The 15,657-nt window shown below is 52.0% G+C and overlaps 2 protein-coding genes across 12 annotated transcripts in view; both read left to right on the top strand.

The window, feature by feature from the left end:
* The first annotated feature begins 306 nt into the window (after positions 1–306).
* NMB (neuromedin B) lies at positions 307–3,341 on the top strand. Of its 2 annotated transcripts, none has more exons than XM_006742451.3 (3): positions 307–549; positions 1,193–1,365; positions 3,057–3,341. In XM_006742451.3, exons 1-3 carry the CDS (start codon positions 393–395, stop codon positions 3,099–3,101), a joined length of 375 nt encoding a protein of 124 aa, XP_006742514.1. In that variant the 5' UTR covers positions 307–392; the 3' UTR covers positions 3,102–3,341. The 2 variants fall into 2 exon arrangements, with proteins under 2 accessions (XP_006742514.1, XP_006742513.1); XM_006742450.3 differs by having other exon boundaries at positions 319–549; positions 3,062–3,341.
* An 867-nt stretch (positions 3,342–4,208) lies between these two features.
* WDR73 (WD repeat domain 73) overlaps positions 4,209–15,657 on the top strand; it is a 147,896-nt gene continuing 136,447 nt past the window's right edge. For 8 of the 10 annotated variants that reach the window (XR_014148831.1, XR_014148833.1, XR_014148832.1 and 5 more), the window contains exons 1-8: positions 4,209–4,328; positions 4,881–4,948; positions 5,272–5,360; positions 6,974–7,062; positions 7,695–7,759; positions 10,969–11,133; positions 11,443–11,802; positions 13,091–13,382. Coding sequence is in view for 1 of the 10 variants with exons in the window: in XM_006742448.3 (XP_006742511.2) it covers positions 4,288–4,328; positions 4,881–4,948; positions 5,272–5,360; positions 6,974–7,062; positions 7,695–7,759; positions 10,969–11,133; positions 11,443–11,802; positions 13,091–13,326 (1,113 nt within the window). In the remaining 9 variants the exon portion in view is untranslated. Of the gene's footprint in view, positions 4,329–4,880; positions 4,949–5,271; positions 5,361–6,973; positions 7,063–7,694; positions 7,760–10,968; positions 11,134–11,442; positions 11,803–13,090; positions 15,186–15,657 lie in introns of those variants that run through there. The other 2 variants (XR_014148834.1, XM_006742448.3) reach the window with 2 other exon arrangements.

The raw sequence follows: 15,657 nt of genomic DNA, 5'->3' as shown, positions 1-15,657 counted from the left end.
CCCGACACTTTTACCCTTGTAAAGAGAGGTTCCGAGGCGAAGTAACCACTCGTGGGCCTAAAGCCAGTGGGAGCGGCTAGGCGGCCGCCAGGGGAACGGGCTTTGCCCCGGGTCAGGGTCCTCCGCTGGACGGTGGTGCACATGGACGCCAACGCCCTGCGGAGGCGATGCCCACGCGGGCGCAGAAGCTTAAGCGCTCAGCGCCCGGGGTCCTGCGGGGCGGGGCGTCCTGCGAGGGCGGGGCCGGGGCGGCTGCGAGCGCACCGGGGGGCGGGCTTCTCGGGGCAGGCTCCGCCCCCCAGGGGCGAGGATTTAAAAGGAGGGAAGGAGGCGGCCTCGACTCCAGCGGCTGCGAAGCGCGCCAGGGGTGGAGGAGCGGCGAGGGTACAGCCATGACCCTGCGGGCGGGGGGCGCTCGGCTGCTCGGCGGACTCCTGCTCTTCGCTCTGCTCGCTGCCGGCGCCGCGCCACTCAGCTGGGATCCCCCAGAGCCCCGCAGCCGGACCAGCAAGATCGGAGTGCACCCGCGGGGCAACCTCTGGGCCACCGGTAAGTCTTCGGGACCCGGGCAAGCGCCCCTCACCCTGCTCTGATCCCATTTTCCTTCTCAGGCCGTTCCTCAGCCACGGACACTCGTGTTCGCGTTGCTGAGGACCCTGGAACTCGTCTAATTTAATAGATGGGAAACTTGAGACCCAGACAGTCCGGTGACTTGGCTACGATCACTCAGCCAGTTAAAGCAGAGCTGGGGTCGGATCCTTCATCTGCCTGCCAGCCGGTGCCCCTTACCTTAGGCAAGAGTCTTCTGAATCTTCTTCTAACCTCTGGTGTGTCTTCTCTTTGCACCTCCACCTTCCAGACACCTCTTCATTCTCCACTTTCCTCCTTGCCCTCTCCTGTCCCTCCTGTAAGCACGCAGCACTACTGGCAGGCTTTCTCCCTGGCCGTGTGCCATCTACCCTCCTCCCAGCTGTGCCACCCTCTCCACCATCTCTACCTGCTCAGGAAAAGCCCAGGTACAGGCTTTGCCGCCACCCAGGGGTATTTGTGTCTCCTTGGAGAAGAGGTGGAGGGAGACTGACCTCAGATCTTCCTGTCATGAGAACTGAAAGTTGGGAGAGATGGGGAACTTTCCCACTGGGATAGGATCCTCGCTCCCCAACTTCCTTGTGTCTTGGCACCTCCTTTCTAGGTCACTTCATGGGTAAGAAGAGTCTGGAAACCCCCAGCCCATTCCTCTTGGGGACAGCTCCCCACATCTCTCTGAGGGACCAGAGACTGCAGCTGAGTCATGATCTGCCCAGGATCCTCCTGCTCAAGAAAGTTCTGGGCATGAGCCTTAGCGGCCCAGCACCTCACCCCCAGGTGAGCCAAGCTCCTACCTCAGGCCAAGGAGAGGCCCAGCCAGGGCTGCTGCTGGTTCCAGCATTGGGCATCGGGTGTGACAGCCCCTTGCCCGCGAGGTGTGATGGGCCCCAGAAAGCCAGGGATTCCAGGCTCTCCTTGTGATCCAGAGTCAAAGGGAGAAGACTTCAAAGAAAGGTAACTGACCTTCCCAGCAAACCTCACAGAGCAAGAAGTAGGAAAAAAGTTTCCCCTCACCTAGTTCCCAGTCTGAAGTCACAGCCCAGGATTAATTAGCCAGCCCCTTGCAGCAGGACCTCCCCGCCACACACAGACTTGCCCCACCCCAGCGGTCCACCTTTGCTGCGCCTCATTTGTACTTGTGGTTACAGTTGGGACCCTGAGGCCCAGAAAGGAGAAGAGTCAGCATCCAAGACAGAGTCCAGACCTTGGTCAGCCCGACCAGTGCTCTTCCCCGTCGCTCATCTGCCTCCGTGACCCTCAGTGCAGGGTTTCTCAACCTCAGTACTCCTGACATTCTGGGCTGGATAATTCTTTGTTGTGCAGGCTTCCCTGTGCATTGGAGGAAATTTAGTAGTATCCCTTGTCTCTACTCACTGGAGCATCCTCCTCCCCCCACCCCATTTGTGACAACCACAAAAAAATGCCTCCAGACATTGCCAGAGCTCTTGTGAGGGGAAAGGGGCAGGAGCCTAAATTACCCCTGGTTGTAAACCACTGACCCCAAAGCTAGAGCCAAGCCAGCTTTAGTCTCTACCCTGGCAGGAGGGCAGCTCCTCCATTCCCTGCTCCTGGTGCTGTCCCCGGCCCACACCACCTTCCCTTGTACTTTGTTACGATGCCCAGAAGGCAGCGTAGTGTGGTAGAATGTGGGTTCCCGTGACAGCGAGCTAGGCTCATAACCCAGCTATTTTGTAGCCGTGTGACCTTAAAGGCCTCATCTTCCTCATTTATAAAATGAGGATGATAGCGGATAGCACCCATCTTGTATTAAATGGGACCATTTGTGTCATGAGCTCAGCGTGATGCCTGGCACATAGAAAGCACTTAGTAAACAGGAGCTCTTACCAGTCTGTGAGCTCCCTGGGAGCACCTGTCACAGACTCACCATATCCTCCACTGTGCCTAGCATATAATGCTACATTTTGAAAGAAGGGAGGGGCATTTCCTAGAGAAGGTCCAACTCCATCCCCAGTCAACCTCCCTGGCACTCCTCACGCACAGAACCCCCAGCCCCTGGGGACCTCAGATATAAGGGCCAGCAGCTTGGGCTGGCTGACTCTGAAGGGAGATGATGTCACCTCTGGGGCTGTCAGTCTCGAAGGCCTCAAGCATGCAGACCAACTAGCAAACCTCCCAGGAAGCACTACCTAGCACTGGGGGATGGGGCTTCAGAGGTGAGGTCTGGGGCAGAGCTGGGGGCGGGGAGTGAAAACACTGACACTGGCCCAGGGCCAGGCACATAACGTGGACTTTACTTCCATGATCTCCTTGACTGTCACAAGCACTCTGAGAAAACCACTGCCCCGACCCCTTCCAGGCCTCCTTCAGGGGGAAAGGTGCCAGGGGGGCCTGCCTGAGCGGAGAGCCTGCCCCTGCCTACCTCTGTGGATGCCTCACACATAGGAATGGCAGGACACCCCTGTCATGTGCCCCCTCTGCCCAGGTCAATTCTGTGTGTTCCCGTTCAGTACAGGAGGCCGCTGGTGCAGATGCTGCAGAAGGGATGCCCCTAATGAGGAAGAGACGCCGCCGTGACTTAGACTGTGCCCACCCAGGGAAGGTGCTGAGCAGGACCCTGGCGGTGGCCCCATCTGGATGTAAATAAACCCTGGGCTCAAATATCTGTTACTCCATTACTGTGATTTCTGGTTGTGTCGCCAGGAATATTGCCCATGCAGACACAAATTATGTCCCTGCTGTATTTCTTGCTTCCGTGTTGAAGTTGTGAATAAAACCCTGCTCTTTATGTAGAATGTCTGGGCCTCTCCTTCCAGCCACATTTGAGGGCATGGGAGGGAAAGGGGGCTGGAGGACGGCATGTTCAGTGAGACAGTGCTGGCTCGAAAGAGCCAAGAAAACTTCATGACACCAGCCTACTCGGAACTCCTATTCAGTCGCTCACTCAGCAAGCAGGTACTCAGTGCCTGTTGTATCCACCAGGTCTTGGGCCAGGTGCTGGGCTCTTACTCTTCACCTCTGCTACCTTCTGGCACGGGCAAGTCTCTCATGTTTCCTCGCCTGGACGAGGGAGCTGCCTCCACTACAAGATGGGGTTTTGCTGACCCCATTCCATTTCATCCCCATGCCAGGCTTTAAGGGGAGTGCCCAGGGCATAAAAGGGAGTGAGCCGAGCTAGGGTCCAGACCTCGCTGTCTGCTTACTCTCTTCTCTGGCCATGAGTAGGGTTGCCAGATTTAGCAAATAAAAATACAGGACACTCAGTTAAATTCTCATTTCATATAAACAATGAATAATTTTTTCGTATGAGATGTCCTAAGCATTGCATGGACATACTTACACGAAAAAATTATTCATTAGTTTATCTAAAATTCGAATTTAACCGAGCATCCTGTATTTTATCTGGGCTTGACCCTCTGATCTGCAAATATTCGGTCGTGAAACGGGCGGGTATTTGGTTCCCGAGGCCCCGCTCGAAACTGACATCCTGGGAACCCCTGATCTTACGTCATTTCCCCCCCTCGAGCTTTTGCCAGAAGGATCCCGGACCCAGCCCGGTGACGGCACTGCGTGCTGGTGGAGGCGCTCAGGCTCCTCTCTGCCCCGCCTCCTGGAGTGGGACCACGCCTCCCAGCCGGAGCCGGCCGCGCCCACTCCTCGCGAGAGGGCCGCGCCTGCCGAGGAAGGTCCTCAGAGGCGGAAGTGGGGCGGCGGAAGTGGGGTACCGGAAGCGGCGTTGCCATGGACCCCGCGGAGGACTGGCTGGTGGAATCCTTGCGCTTGTAAATCCTGTGGGCCTGGGCCCTGGGCCCTGAGCCTGGAGCTGGCGGGGTGGGCGGACTGGTGCGGGGTGGGGCGCCCAGGGAGCCCCGGTGTGGGCTGGGCCGGCCTGGCCGTGGGGCGGGGCCGACACCGAGCACTCCGCCTGGAAGTGGGCTCCGGCGTCTGGGAAGCGGCACCTCCCCGTGGGCGCAGCGTGTGCGGTGCCAGTTAAGAGCCGTGGTCGTGGAGGATAATAATCACCCAAGTGACCCGTTATTTTGCGCCAGCCTGAGTGAGACCTTGAGCACATTATCTCAGTGATTCCTCACATCAGCCTTGGGAAGCCCAGGTGCTCTGGGAGTTCCGTTTTACAGATGGGGACCGAGGCTCAGGGATAACTGTGACCGGCCTGGTCCCAGTCACACGGGGGCTGAAATGTGCAACAAGACCTGCTCCCAGGTCTGCTTTGCTCCAGAGCCTGGGCCCCCACCCACCGAACCGTGCTGCCGTCTCAGAGTTTTAACAGATGTAGAGTGCTGTGCACCGTGTGACATTGTGTCTTTATCATGCAGGTACCAAGATTTCCATGCATTCGATCTTTCGGGAGCCACTCGAGTCCTTGAATGGATTGGTGACAAAGGTGATCTTGCCCTGCCTGGCCCTGAAGGAGATGGACTCTTACTCCTCAGGCTGGACCTCTTATTGCTAGCGCAGCCGGGAGGGACCCAACCCACACTTCTGGGAGTCTGAGGCCTCCTCTTGGTCTTGTAGCAATTTCAGCCCCGTCAGCACTTAACATTCCTCTTAGTAAGATCTAGATCCCTTCCATTCCCCAATACAAGGCTGCATACCAATGGTGGAGGAATTTATCTGCTTTGGAGGTTTTGGTGAAATTTCTAGACCCAGCCATGGTCCAGGATCTTTCTAGCAGTTTGTCACAGCTACTTCTGCTTCTTTTTCCAGGAGTCTTTGTTGCTGGCTATGAAAGCCTGAAAAAAAATGAGATTCTTCATCTGATACTACCTCTCAGACTTTCTGTAAAAGAAAACCAGGTAACGTGAAATACAAATGCTGAGTATACATGTCTACTTTTTATTCATATATTAAACCTTTAGAGAGTTCCTCTGTCTACTAGGTATTGTCCTGGATACTAGTCAGAGAGAGGGACAAGCACTGGTCCCGCCCTGCTTGTCTCACGGGGAGGCAGGGATGCACAGAGGTAAGTGTTGCAGGATGTCTGAGGTTTACAGAGGGTTCCTAGAGGAAGAGGTCAATTTTACTTTATCAAAAATAGATTTAGGGAGCCATTAGAGTGTAGAGGGTGGTTGAAGCCCTTAGAATGATTAAGATCACCTAGGATGACAGTGTCGTGTATAAGGAATAAAAGCAGACAATGTCTAAAGACCAAACCTTAGGGAATACATTTCAGAAATAGTTAAAGGAAGATGAACCCACAACAGATACTAAGAAGGAATAGTCTTTGAAGTAGGAGTCTCAGAAGAGGGCAGTGTTGGGGCGCCTGGGTGGCTCAGTCGTTAAGCGTCTGCCTTCGGCTCAGGTCATGATCCCAGGGTCCTGGGATGGAGCCCCACATCGGGCTCCCTGCTCAGCAGGGAGCCTGCTTCTCCCTCCCCCACTCCCCCTGCTTGTGTTCCCTCTCTCGCTGTGTCTCTCTCTGTCAAATGAATAAATAAAATCATTAAAAAAAAAAAAAAGAAAGAAAAGGGCAGTGTTTCAGAAGCCAAGAGAAGAGAATGTGTGAAGAAGAAAAGAGTGGGTAGCTGTGTGATGTTGCTATAAAATCACTCAATCTCATCTGAGGACAGCCTGGCCTTTGTTGCCCTGGGGGGGATTTCCTGCCTAGTGCTCTTGATCTCCCCGATCCCCGCCACTCAGGCTTAAGCCAGGAGCTCACTCACCCAGACTGAGCCTTGAGGAGACACCTTATTTACCTCTTACCTCATGCCTGGCTTTTCCTCTTTTTTCTTATGGCTACCTTCTTTCCCTCTGTTTCCAGTCCCTCATATGGAGAGAGTAGAGTCTAGTGGCTGAGAGCATGAACTTTGGTTAGACAGACTTGGGTTCAGATCCACAACATAATCCCTGTGTGACCTTAGAAAAGTTGCTTAAGTTCTCTGTGCCTTTGTTTTGTCATTTTAGAATAGGGGTCATTACAGTACCTACATGACAGGGTAGTTGTAAGAATTCAATGTGATAAAGTAGATAAAGCACTGAACACAGTGCCTGACACAGTGAACACTGGATAATTGGTGGTGGTTACATTTTTATTGCTAGAAGGACCCACCTGACTTCCAGTGGGAGGTGCGGGAGGAATGGGGACAGGGTAGTTGACTGATACGTTCCAGCTGTCTTGGATGAAGCTATGAAGCTTCGGTGACTCCTCTAAGAAGGCCTGGAGTATAACACTTGTGCTCTCATGAAAGGGCCCGGGGAAAGGTTGGGAGAAGGGTTTTGGATGTGCAGGAAGGAAGGGAAGCTGTGTAGGCAGCTGAGACCAACATTTACAGGTGGCAGCACACTGAGGCCCGGCAGGGGGAAGCATCTTTCGTCAGCAAGGGGCTTCATGCCGGCGTCTGACCTAGAGCTCATCGAAGTGTTCCTTTGGAAAGCAGACTCTCTGATGGGCCACCCCTTTGTATTTTAGGGCTTATGCCCAGAAAGAGATTTCAAGGTGTGCCACGGAGGATTTTCAGACATGTCTGTCTTTGATCTGAAGCACGTGCCAGACACCAGGTATGGTCAGCTCTGTGACCCAGACCTTCCATTCAGGATGGAGTGGCTGGAGCTGTCAGGGGTATCCTCCCTCTTTAGCACCACCTCTACCCCTACCCCCTCAGCACACAAGCACACACACACCCAGATTTGGAGTATAAAAAAAAACCCTCATTGTTTGGTAACTTGATGGTCCCACACAGGCCACAGACCTTTGAACTAATGTAATCCCCAGATCGCTGGAGTTGTTCCAGGGAATAGAGAGTAGAAGGACGCCCTTAGTTTCTCAAAGCACTGTTGGTGGGTCGTTGGGACTAATAGCCCTGTTGGCAGAGGCTGAGAGTCTCCGGGTTAGGGTTGTGTGTTCAGGCTCCATGCTGGTGTCCCCTCTCGGATACATCATGCCCTGTGGAAGCCTGGGCTCAGTCCCGTGACCCTCCATGAGCTCTGGGTCTGTCCCTCAAGTGGAGTGAGCCTGCTCCTCATCTGTGAAATGAGGATGGCTGGTCTTGATGATCTCTTCCTGCAGCAAGCTTTCCTGGTATGGGGAGTGTAGGGGTCCCAAGCTGAGTGGGCTGGGAAGGGAAAAGGCTGGGGGGTATGTGGGTGAGCTCCCCACTCGCTGGACTGATCCTTCTGTCTGTTATGAATAGGTTGCTGGTAACCACTGGTCTTCCGGGTTCTTACCTGCATGTGTGGCAGGTCACAGAGGACAGTGGTGAGTGAATTTGACTTGGTGGGGCTGGGTTGTGGGAAAGCCTGATACCCATACACCCCTACCCCTAATCTAAGCCAGGTAAGAAATAGTCACAGAGCCAGGTGGGAATTAAAATGTAGTGTCTACTTTAACATGGGCAAAAATGAGTTAGCGACCACAGCGTGGCGTACATCTCCCAAATGGAGCTTCCTGCAACTTGCTTCCGGAATTCAGTTCACCTACCCAGTCATGGGCAGAGCACCTGGCGTACCCCGTGCCTCTCCCCCAGGCGGGGGCAGAGGCAAGGAGGTCACCTCGCCTTGTAGGCATGCTCGTCTCGGGGATGGAAAATAATGAGGGAGCAAGAGGCTCAGCCTACCAGTCGCCCTCTTCGTGAAGTCAGTCTACCCTGTAACAGGGGAACGGGAAAAGGAGCCGCAAGTGTTATCCTGTTCCCTTCGGGAGGGAAGGGGAGTTCGTTCATGTGGAATAGCCTTCCTTCCAGCAGTAGGTTTGCGGGTTTCCCTGCCAGGCAGGCACCAAGAGCGGCGGCCCTGATTCAGCCCCTTCCATCCCTGCTTCTGTTAGAGCACTGTTGGCCAGAATGGAAGTGTGCCTCAGAGGCACAGGCCGCCGCTTTTGGAACTGCCCCTTGGCTTTATTGAAAGATGATTGCTTAACCATAAATACAAGGATTTCTTTCTGGACTCTGAGTTCTGTTCCATTGGTCTTCGTGTCTGTCCTTATGCCAGTAACTTGTAGTTTTTTATCTTTGCTTAAAGATAGGCCATATGGGACAGCAGTTGCTTAAAGTTGAGAGGGAGGAGAGTGTCACTAACCATGTGGAGGCGCCCGGAGCTGCCTTTTATCCATACTATAGCCCCAGGCCCAGGGGAGCTAATGGCCCAAGGGGGCTTGCTCTGACGCTCCTATGAGACTAGCAAATCAGATAAAGAGTTCTCTTTCCCTAGATAATAGTGCAGAATATTCCAGAGCCTGGGGAAGGTTGACCAGCTGTTTTCCTAGAAGCTGAAAAAGCGTAGTGTTATCTAAGGTGAATTTTCCAAAAAGCGTAGTGTTTATAGAGGCAGATGCACTCACCAGACTCACAAGACTGCTGTAAACCAGAATGCAGTTTTATTAGTTCATAGATAAAAAAGTGTCCCTGAAATTGGACATTCCAGGTCCTTATTCTTTGTCTATGGAAAACCTGACCTCCTCGAAGACTGCGTGATAAACAAAACCGTAACAAGAAGAATCAGCTCAGAGGTTTCCAAGTTGTGTTTTCGTAAGCGGTCTTCGGCACAAAGTATAAAACTTGGGAAGGCATTGCTGCCCAGGCCTTGGTGCCATCCAGGCCCCTGGAGCAGCATCTGAGGCCTTTTCTCTCATAACTGGGGCTGTGGAAACCTTTGAGTTAGATGAATACATATCTAAAGGTCTCAGCTGAATGTCACCTGCTGTATCCACTTTGAAGTTCAGTGTTCAGTCTGGTATGGCTCCCTCCGCCCTGGACAGGCCCCAGTGTTTTCTTTGCCCGCATGGCTGGACAGCCCCCTCTCCTGGACACCACCATCCTTTAGATGTGCTAATACATTTGCTCACTATTGGAGGTGTGGGCACCATTCTGACTCCTTAGGGAGTGTGCGTACCTCTGCTCTGACCTGTTCTGTGTTGGGTGAATCCTCAGACACAACCTTCTTTCATGGCCAAGTTCTTAGAGGTGTCTCACTGTGTCTTTTGCTTTGATTTCCTAGTCATTTCTCTTCTCCATTTGGGGCTGGTTTGCTAAATGTGGTATGGATTACCCGGAGGAGGGCATTTTACCACGGACCAGAGAAAGGAGGAGGAGGAAAGCTGCATTTCTTTCTGATTATAATTACAGAGCAACTCTCCAGTCAGGAGGCTCTGAAATTTTCCACCGCGTCTTTGAAATAGGTCTTTGAAGGCTTTCCCTTGGCCTCTTCCTTTCCCCCATCAGAGGACAGATCATATCTGAGGACCATCCCCTGGCTCAGAGTGGTAGGTCCTGGGGAATCTGTTCCAGGTCCCTCAGAGTGTGTGGAAAGGGAAGAGGGAGCTGCTCACGTGTGGCCCAGGAGAGGCAGGTGCGCTGTGCCGGGGCGGGTTTGAATCACAGCCTCATCGGCGCTCCCCAGAGACAAACTCTGATCCTGGGGCTCAGCTGTCCTGTCTGCTCCAAACCTCCGCAGCCTGTGTGGAAGGAGTGATTGAGTTCAGCAAGTCCACATCAAGGGTACTGGGAGTCCGTGGGCCTTTGCAGCAACACCCAAGGGCCTTCTGCATTCTAGCCCAGCCCAGACACGTGCCCTGTGCCCTCCTCGGATGGGGACAGTCTCCAGGGGGCTCGCTGCCTTGTGCTTGCTTGCCAAGCCATGTTAGTATTCCTTCTCATCCATTCCTACCTCAGTCTGACTTTCTCCCGTGCTTTAGAATCAAAAAAATAGTTAGATGTCCATTTTCTTCAGAGAATGTGGTGACCAAATAATGAGCCTCTCTTGGAGCAAGAAAATATAAAATGGAAATCTGTATCTCCCATTAAGTAGTTTGTACAGCAAACGGCTCTAAACGGTTGCCACTAAGAGAAGCCTCCAGTGTAGAACGCAGAGGCGAGAACCAAGCAGGCTGAGCAGACACACTGAAACTGGATCCAGCTTGAGGTCAGGCGTGTCCTTCCTCCGTTCGGTACAGCAACGATGTGGACCCTCCTGCCCGGTTTCCATTTGGAGACATGGGTATTGTGACCTTCACCGGCTAGGCATCCGCAGGTTGCTTGAGGTCATGGAACATGTGCTTGAAGAAATACTATTAGTTCATGAACTCTGTACTTGTTATTTTCACTTAAGGTGTAAGTGATATCTTAAGTGTGTTCTTCGCTTTTTTCTATCTTTATTTGTTCTTTGCGAAACTATAAAAAGCCAGAATGCTTTTAGGGTTTTGAGATGGCTGCTATGATTCATTATCTCCTGTTTGCAAAACTGTTTGTAAGACAAATTATAAAGGAATTAAAGTGCTTCTGACAGTTTCAGAAATGTGAATGTAATCCAGGGCGTTTATGTCTCACGTCCTCTCTTGCCAGCTGTCAGCCCCCTTTCCTCCTTGACCTTCTACATGTACAAGGGAAGACTGCTGGCTGGCCTTCACCTTGTAATGTGTCAGGCCTTCATCAGCATCCCGGATTTTAGCCTCTTGTGCTTTCCTTCCCCCAGATGTCATTCAGGCCGTCAGCACCATTGCTGTGCAGGAGAAGGAGGGCAGTCTCTGGCCCAGGGTGGCTATCTTCTCTTCGATGGCACCCGGAGTCCTCCACGGGGTGAGGCTCAGCAGTCTGAAGGTTATGGATCTGGAATCCCAGAAGACCACATACACCTCAGGTACCACAGCCGTTTACCCCTTGCCTGGCGTCTCCTGCTCACTTCCATCCTCCTCAGCTGTGTGAAGAACTGAGTTCAGCCGTGCGGGCCAGGTGCTGGGGAAACCAGATGGATGCGAGGCAGGCCCTAGCCTCAAGGGGCCCCCGTTCTGGGGCTGGAAGAGGCAGTCCCGGGACCAGCAGCGTCCCAGCTGGGTGGAGCGTGGCAAGGTGCCCGGTGTTGGTGGGAAGCTTCCAGAGGAAGGGGTATGTGACCGGCCAGACTCCTGTGACTCCAGCAGCTTTTTCTCTGTCACCCTCTGTCTTCCAGGGGTCAGTGACAGTGAGGAGCTAAGTAGCCTGCAGGTCCTGGATGCAGACACCTTTGCCTTCTGCTGCTCCTCAGGCCGGCTGGGGCTTGTCGACATCCGCCAGAAGTGGGCGCCATCAGAGAATGTCAGCCCCAGCCCTGGGGCTGCTGGAGGGAGGTGGTGTGCTGAAGTTGGGGGCCGGGGCCCTGGGCCGAGCATTGCCAGCCTTGGCTCAGACGGGCAGCTCTGTCTTCTTGATCCCCGGAATCTCTGCCATCCTGTGAGTTCCGTCCAGTGCTCAGTGTCTGCACCCAGCCCCGACCCAGAGCTGCTGCGAGTGACCTGGGCGCCAGGCCTGGACAGCTGCTTGGCCATTTCAGGTACTGCTGAGCAGTATTTTGTGTCTGTTACTTGAGCTCTGTCTCCCAGGGGACTGTACAATGCTCAGGAAGGAGCCTGCAGCCCCGTAATAAATCTGGCCCCAGAAGTGAAAGTCCCTCCCAGAGAAGCTCCAGATAACCCTCCAGGTTCTTCCATGGCAGGCCCTTCCCCTTTCTAGCTACTGAATTTTGACATTGGTAGCAGGCCTTTCCTACCTGAGCAGGAATTCGGTGCTGAGGTTGGGCGAGAGGACTGCAGATAGCAAGGCACTAGGATAGTCACGGGGCTGTACCAGGAGGAGGTGAGAGGATCACGAAAGTGCTTCTTGGTCTGCTTGCTTTTCAAATTCTAGCAAGCTGCTAGGTCAGCAGGCTCCTGGGTCTGGCCCGGCAGTTTCTAGCTGACTGAGGGTATCTAATAATGAGGGTATCTAAAAGTCAATGGGAAGGACCCATGGAAGGGGAGAGGTTGAAAGAATAGTCGAGAGAGTAAGAAAAGATCATTGATAATGGCAGGATCCAAAAAGAGCAGAAGAAAAGAACCAAGCTTGGTGGAGGAACTTTCTCTTTGGTAGCAAGAAGACAGCAGGACGGAGTGAGTGTGGGTATAGCTAGGTGGTGGGGGGACATGCAGGTGCTCCTCCGTAAAGGCTTCTGTTTCCCCCATCAAGCAGGAGGCAAGGCCATCTGCTGACAGGGATCCAGATGCGGAGGGATTAGAATTTGAGGCAAGTGGAAGAGGTTTGAAAGAGTCTCTTAAGCCTCGGTTTCCCGGGGAAAATAATAGTACCTATTTCATACAGTTGTGAGGATTAAAAGAACGCATGTCCAGGGTTGGCCTCGGGCCTGGCACATACCAGACGAACAGCAGAAGTACACCGTCACCTGCCCTATGGAGTCATAAGCTGCCAACAGCGAGGGTGGAGCTTATGTGCCCTTCAGCTGGCCTTAAGCATCTTTTTCAAGTAATCGCCACCCAGTGTGGGGCTCAAATTCATGAGCCCAAGATCAAGAGTCAGATGCTCTACGGACTGAGCCCGCCAGGTGCCCCTGGCCTTAAGCATCTTGTTATTATTTGATTTCTCATCCTATAACCTGTTTTGGTGCCAGAGAGCAAACTATAAAAATTACTTTAGGGACGCCTGGCTGGCTCAGTCGGAGTGTGGACTCCTGATCTCGGGGTCATGAGTTCAAGTCCCATGTTTGGGCATAGAGATAACTTAAAAAACAAACAAACAATAAAAATTACTTTCCAGTGTCAATCTTCTCTTTTCTCATTCCTCCTTAGGTTTTGATGGGACAGTCCAGGTCTATGATGCCACATCTTGGGATGGAGTGGGGAACCAAGTAGAACCTGTCTTCACTCACAGAGGTCACATCTTCCTGGAGGGCAGCCAGATAGACACTGCTCCACTGGTCACTACCCACACCTGGCACCCCCACAAACCACGGACTCTCCTATCGGCAGCAAGCGACGCCTCTCTGCACGTGTGGGACTGGGTGGACCTCCATGCGGCCTGCTGACTCCAGCGGCTTCCTGCCCAGGCCTCGACGAAGAGGAGGAGCTGCTGTAGAACCAGGTATCAACTTAGGCCCCTGTTACCAGCCAAGTGGCCTTGGGCAAGTCAGCCAGCTTCTGCCCCCAGGTTCTTTATTTGTAAAATGAGCATAGTAAGAGCTACCTCTCAGGGCTGTTGGGAAAGTTAGAAGGGATGGATTAAAAAACAGGATGCGTAGCACAATAAATATTTGGTAGCCCCTGTTAGACCCGGGAGCCCCGTCTCCCCCCAAGTGTAGAATGACAGTGTTTTATTCCTGTCTGTATTCACAATATCAGAGTGAAAAAAACAACAACAAATGTTGTAAAGGCGTTTTGTGAACTTTTTTACAGAACTCGAAATGTACAAGGGCCAGTAAACATGAAAAAAGTCGACCCCAGTAGCAGTGAAGGAAATAACAATTAAAACAAGATTATGCCCTTTTCTTATCTACCAAGTTGCCAAATTTAAAACATTAATGCTTTGGACAGCTGATGACGGTGGCCTGATGACCCAGTTCAGGAGGCACAAAAGTAGCAGTATGGTTCCTGCCCCTGGCGGTACATGGGCTGGACCGGTGTCCAGTCGAACCATAATTTGTACATCCAGTCTCCTTTTAAATGGCACTGAAAATGTTCTAATCTTTTGCTCTTACAAGTAGTGTGAACGTTTGTATCCATGAACAAAAGCCTGTAGGATAAATTTCTAAAATTAAAATTGCTAAGGCAGAGGATCCATGCATTTTTAGGTTCTATAAATACAGCCAGTGAGCCTTCCCCGGAGACTGTGCCCTTTGTGATGGCAGCAGGGATGGGTCTGCCTGTCTTTCTTTCCTCACCAGCCAAGTCTCCCTAGTGGCTTTTTGGCCTTTGCCAGTCTGATAAGTGAAAAATCATGACTTGTAGTTTTCTACTTGTAGTTTTTTACTTCTTGGATATGTGAAATTGAGACTCCTCATGTATTTAAACATTTGGGGGCAAATATTCCTCAAGACGAGAATCGCTGGGGTGGGGAGATAGGCGTTCTCACCCGCTCCACCTGCCGCAGAGATTAGACGGCCCCCCTCTCGGGTGGTTCGTACTGGGACACAACACCTGCGCCAGGGTGGTGCTTTCCCACACCTGCCCCTGCCCTCCCAGGGGAGTAGACCCAACGGACATCTCTTTGGTGGCCCATAGCAGATATTAAAGTGTACCTGCATTCCTGTTACATAGAACTTCTCACTGGCACACTTGTTAAGGAATTTTCAGCAAGTTTGCTTTTGAAATTATTTGATGACTTGTCAGTTTGGGCTCTGAGTTCTTAAAAAATAATTTTATTGAGATATAATCCACATACCATACAACTCACCCATTGGAAGTGTACGATTTGGTGGTTTGGGTATGTTATTAATTTTTAAGGATTGTGGCTAAAATATATGTAACAATTTGCCAGTCTTTTTCATTTTCAAATGTACAATTCCGTAGAATTAAGTGCATTCACAGTGTTGCACAATCATCACCACTTCTAGTTCCAAAACTTTTTTGTCCCCCAAACAAGCTCTGTGACCACCATGGGCTCTGGCTTGCTGGCCGTCAGTGGGCACACTTGTATCCATCAGCTCGGGCCGCCCTAACAGAACACCACAGACTAAGGGCTCACACAGCAGAAACTTCGCTGCTCACAGTCCCGGAGGCTGGAAGTCCAAGAGCCAGGTGCCAGCACGTTTCCTTCGGAAGCCTCTTCAGGTGGCTTGTAGGGGCCCATCTCTGTGTGCTCACGGCCACTCTGCATCCCTGCAGAGAGCGCTCTGGTCTCTGTTCCTCTTACAAGGACACCAGTCCTTTCGGATTAGTGCCCCACCCTCATGACCTCATTTAACCTTACTTACTTCTTAAAGGCCTTATCTCCAAATACTGTCACGTGGGGGGTTAGGGTTTCAACATAAGAATTTGGGGCGGGGGCACAAGTCAATTCATAGCACTTAGGAAGTTAGAAAAACCTGAGATTTTCAAATGAAATGTTTTTTTTTATTTAACAGTGAAGTTGAGGGAGTGTTATATATTGGAGAAGTTTAATTTAAAATAATTCAGTTTCAAGATGTGATCATTTTTACCATTTTTCTTTTTTTTTTTTTTTTTTTTAAAGATTTTTATTTATTTATTTGAGAGAGAGAGCATGAGAGGGAGGAGGGTCAGAGGGAGAAGCAGACTCCCTGCCGAGCAGGGAGCCCGATGCGGGACTCGATCCCGGGACTCCAGGATCATGACCTGAGCCGAAGGCAGTCGCTTAACCAACTGAGCCACCCAGGCGCCCCCATTTTTACCATTTTTCTAAA

This window comes from Leptonychotes weddellii, chromosome 9 (genome assembly GCF_054177405.1).
Source record: "Leptonychotes weddellii isolate Sample4059 chromosome 9, ASM5417740v2, whole genome shotgun sequence".
In the NCBI taxonomy this organism is placed as follows: Eukaryota; Metazoa; Chordata; class Mammalia; order Carnivora; family Phocidae; genus Leptonychotes; species Leptonychotes weddellii.
The sequence above is the reverse complement of the archived record's forward strand: the minus strand, read 5'-3'. Positions and strand labels throughout refer to the sequence as shown.

Bases quoted from the DNA above. Each gene is read 5' to 3' on its own strand.
- NMB (XM_006742450.3), top strand. From the start codon at position 393: ATGACCCTGCGGGCGGGGGGCGCTCGGCTGCTCGGCGGACTCCTGCTC. The intron at 550-1,192 runs GTAAGTCTTCGG...CCTCCTTTCTAG, and splicing joins GGGCAACCTCTGGGCCACCG to GTCACTTCATGGGTAAGAAG. The intron at 1,366-3,061 runs GTGAGCCAAGCT...CGTTCAGTACAG, and splicing joins GCCCAGCACCTCACCCCCAG to GAGGCCGCTGGTGCAGATGC.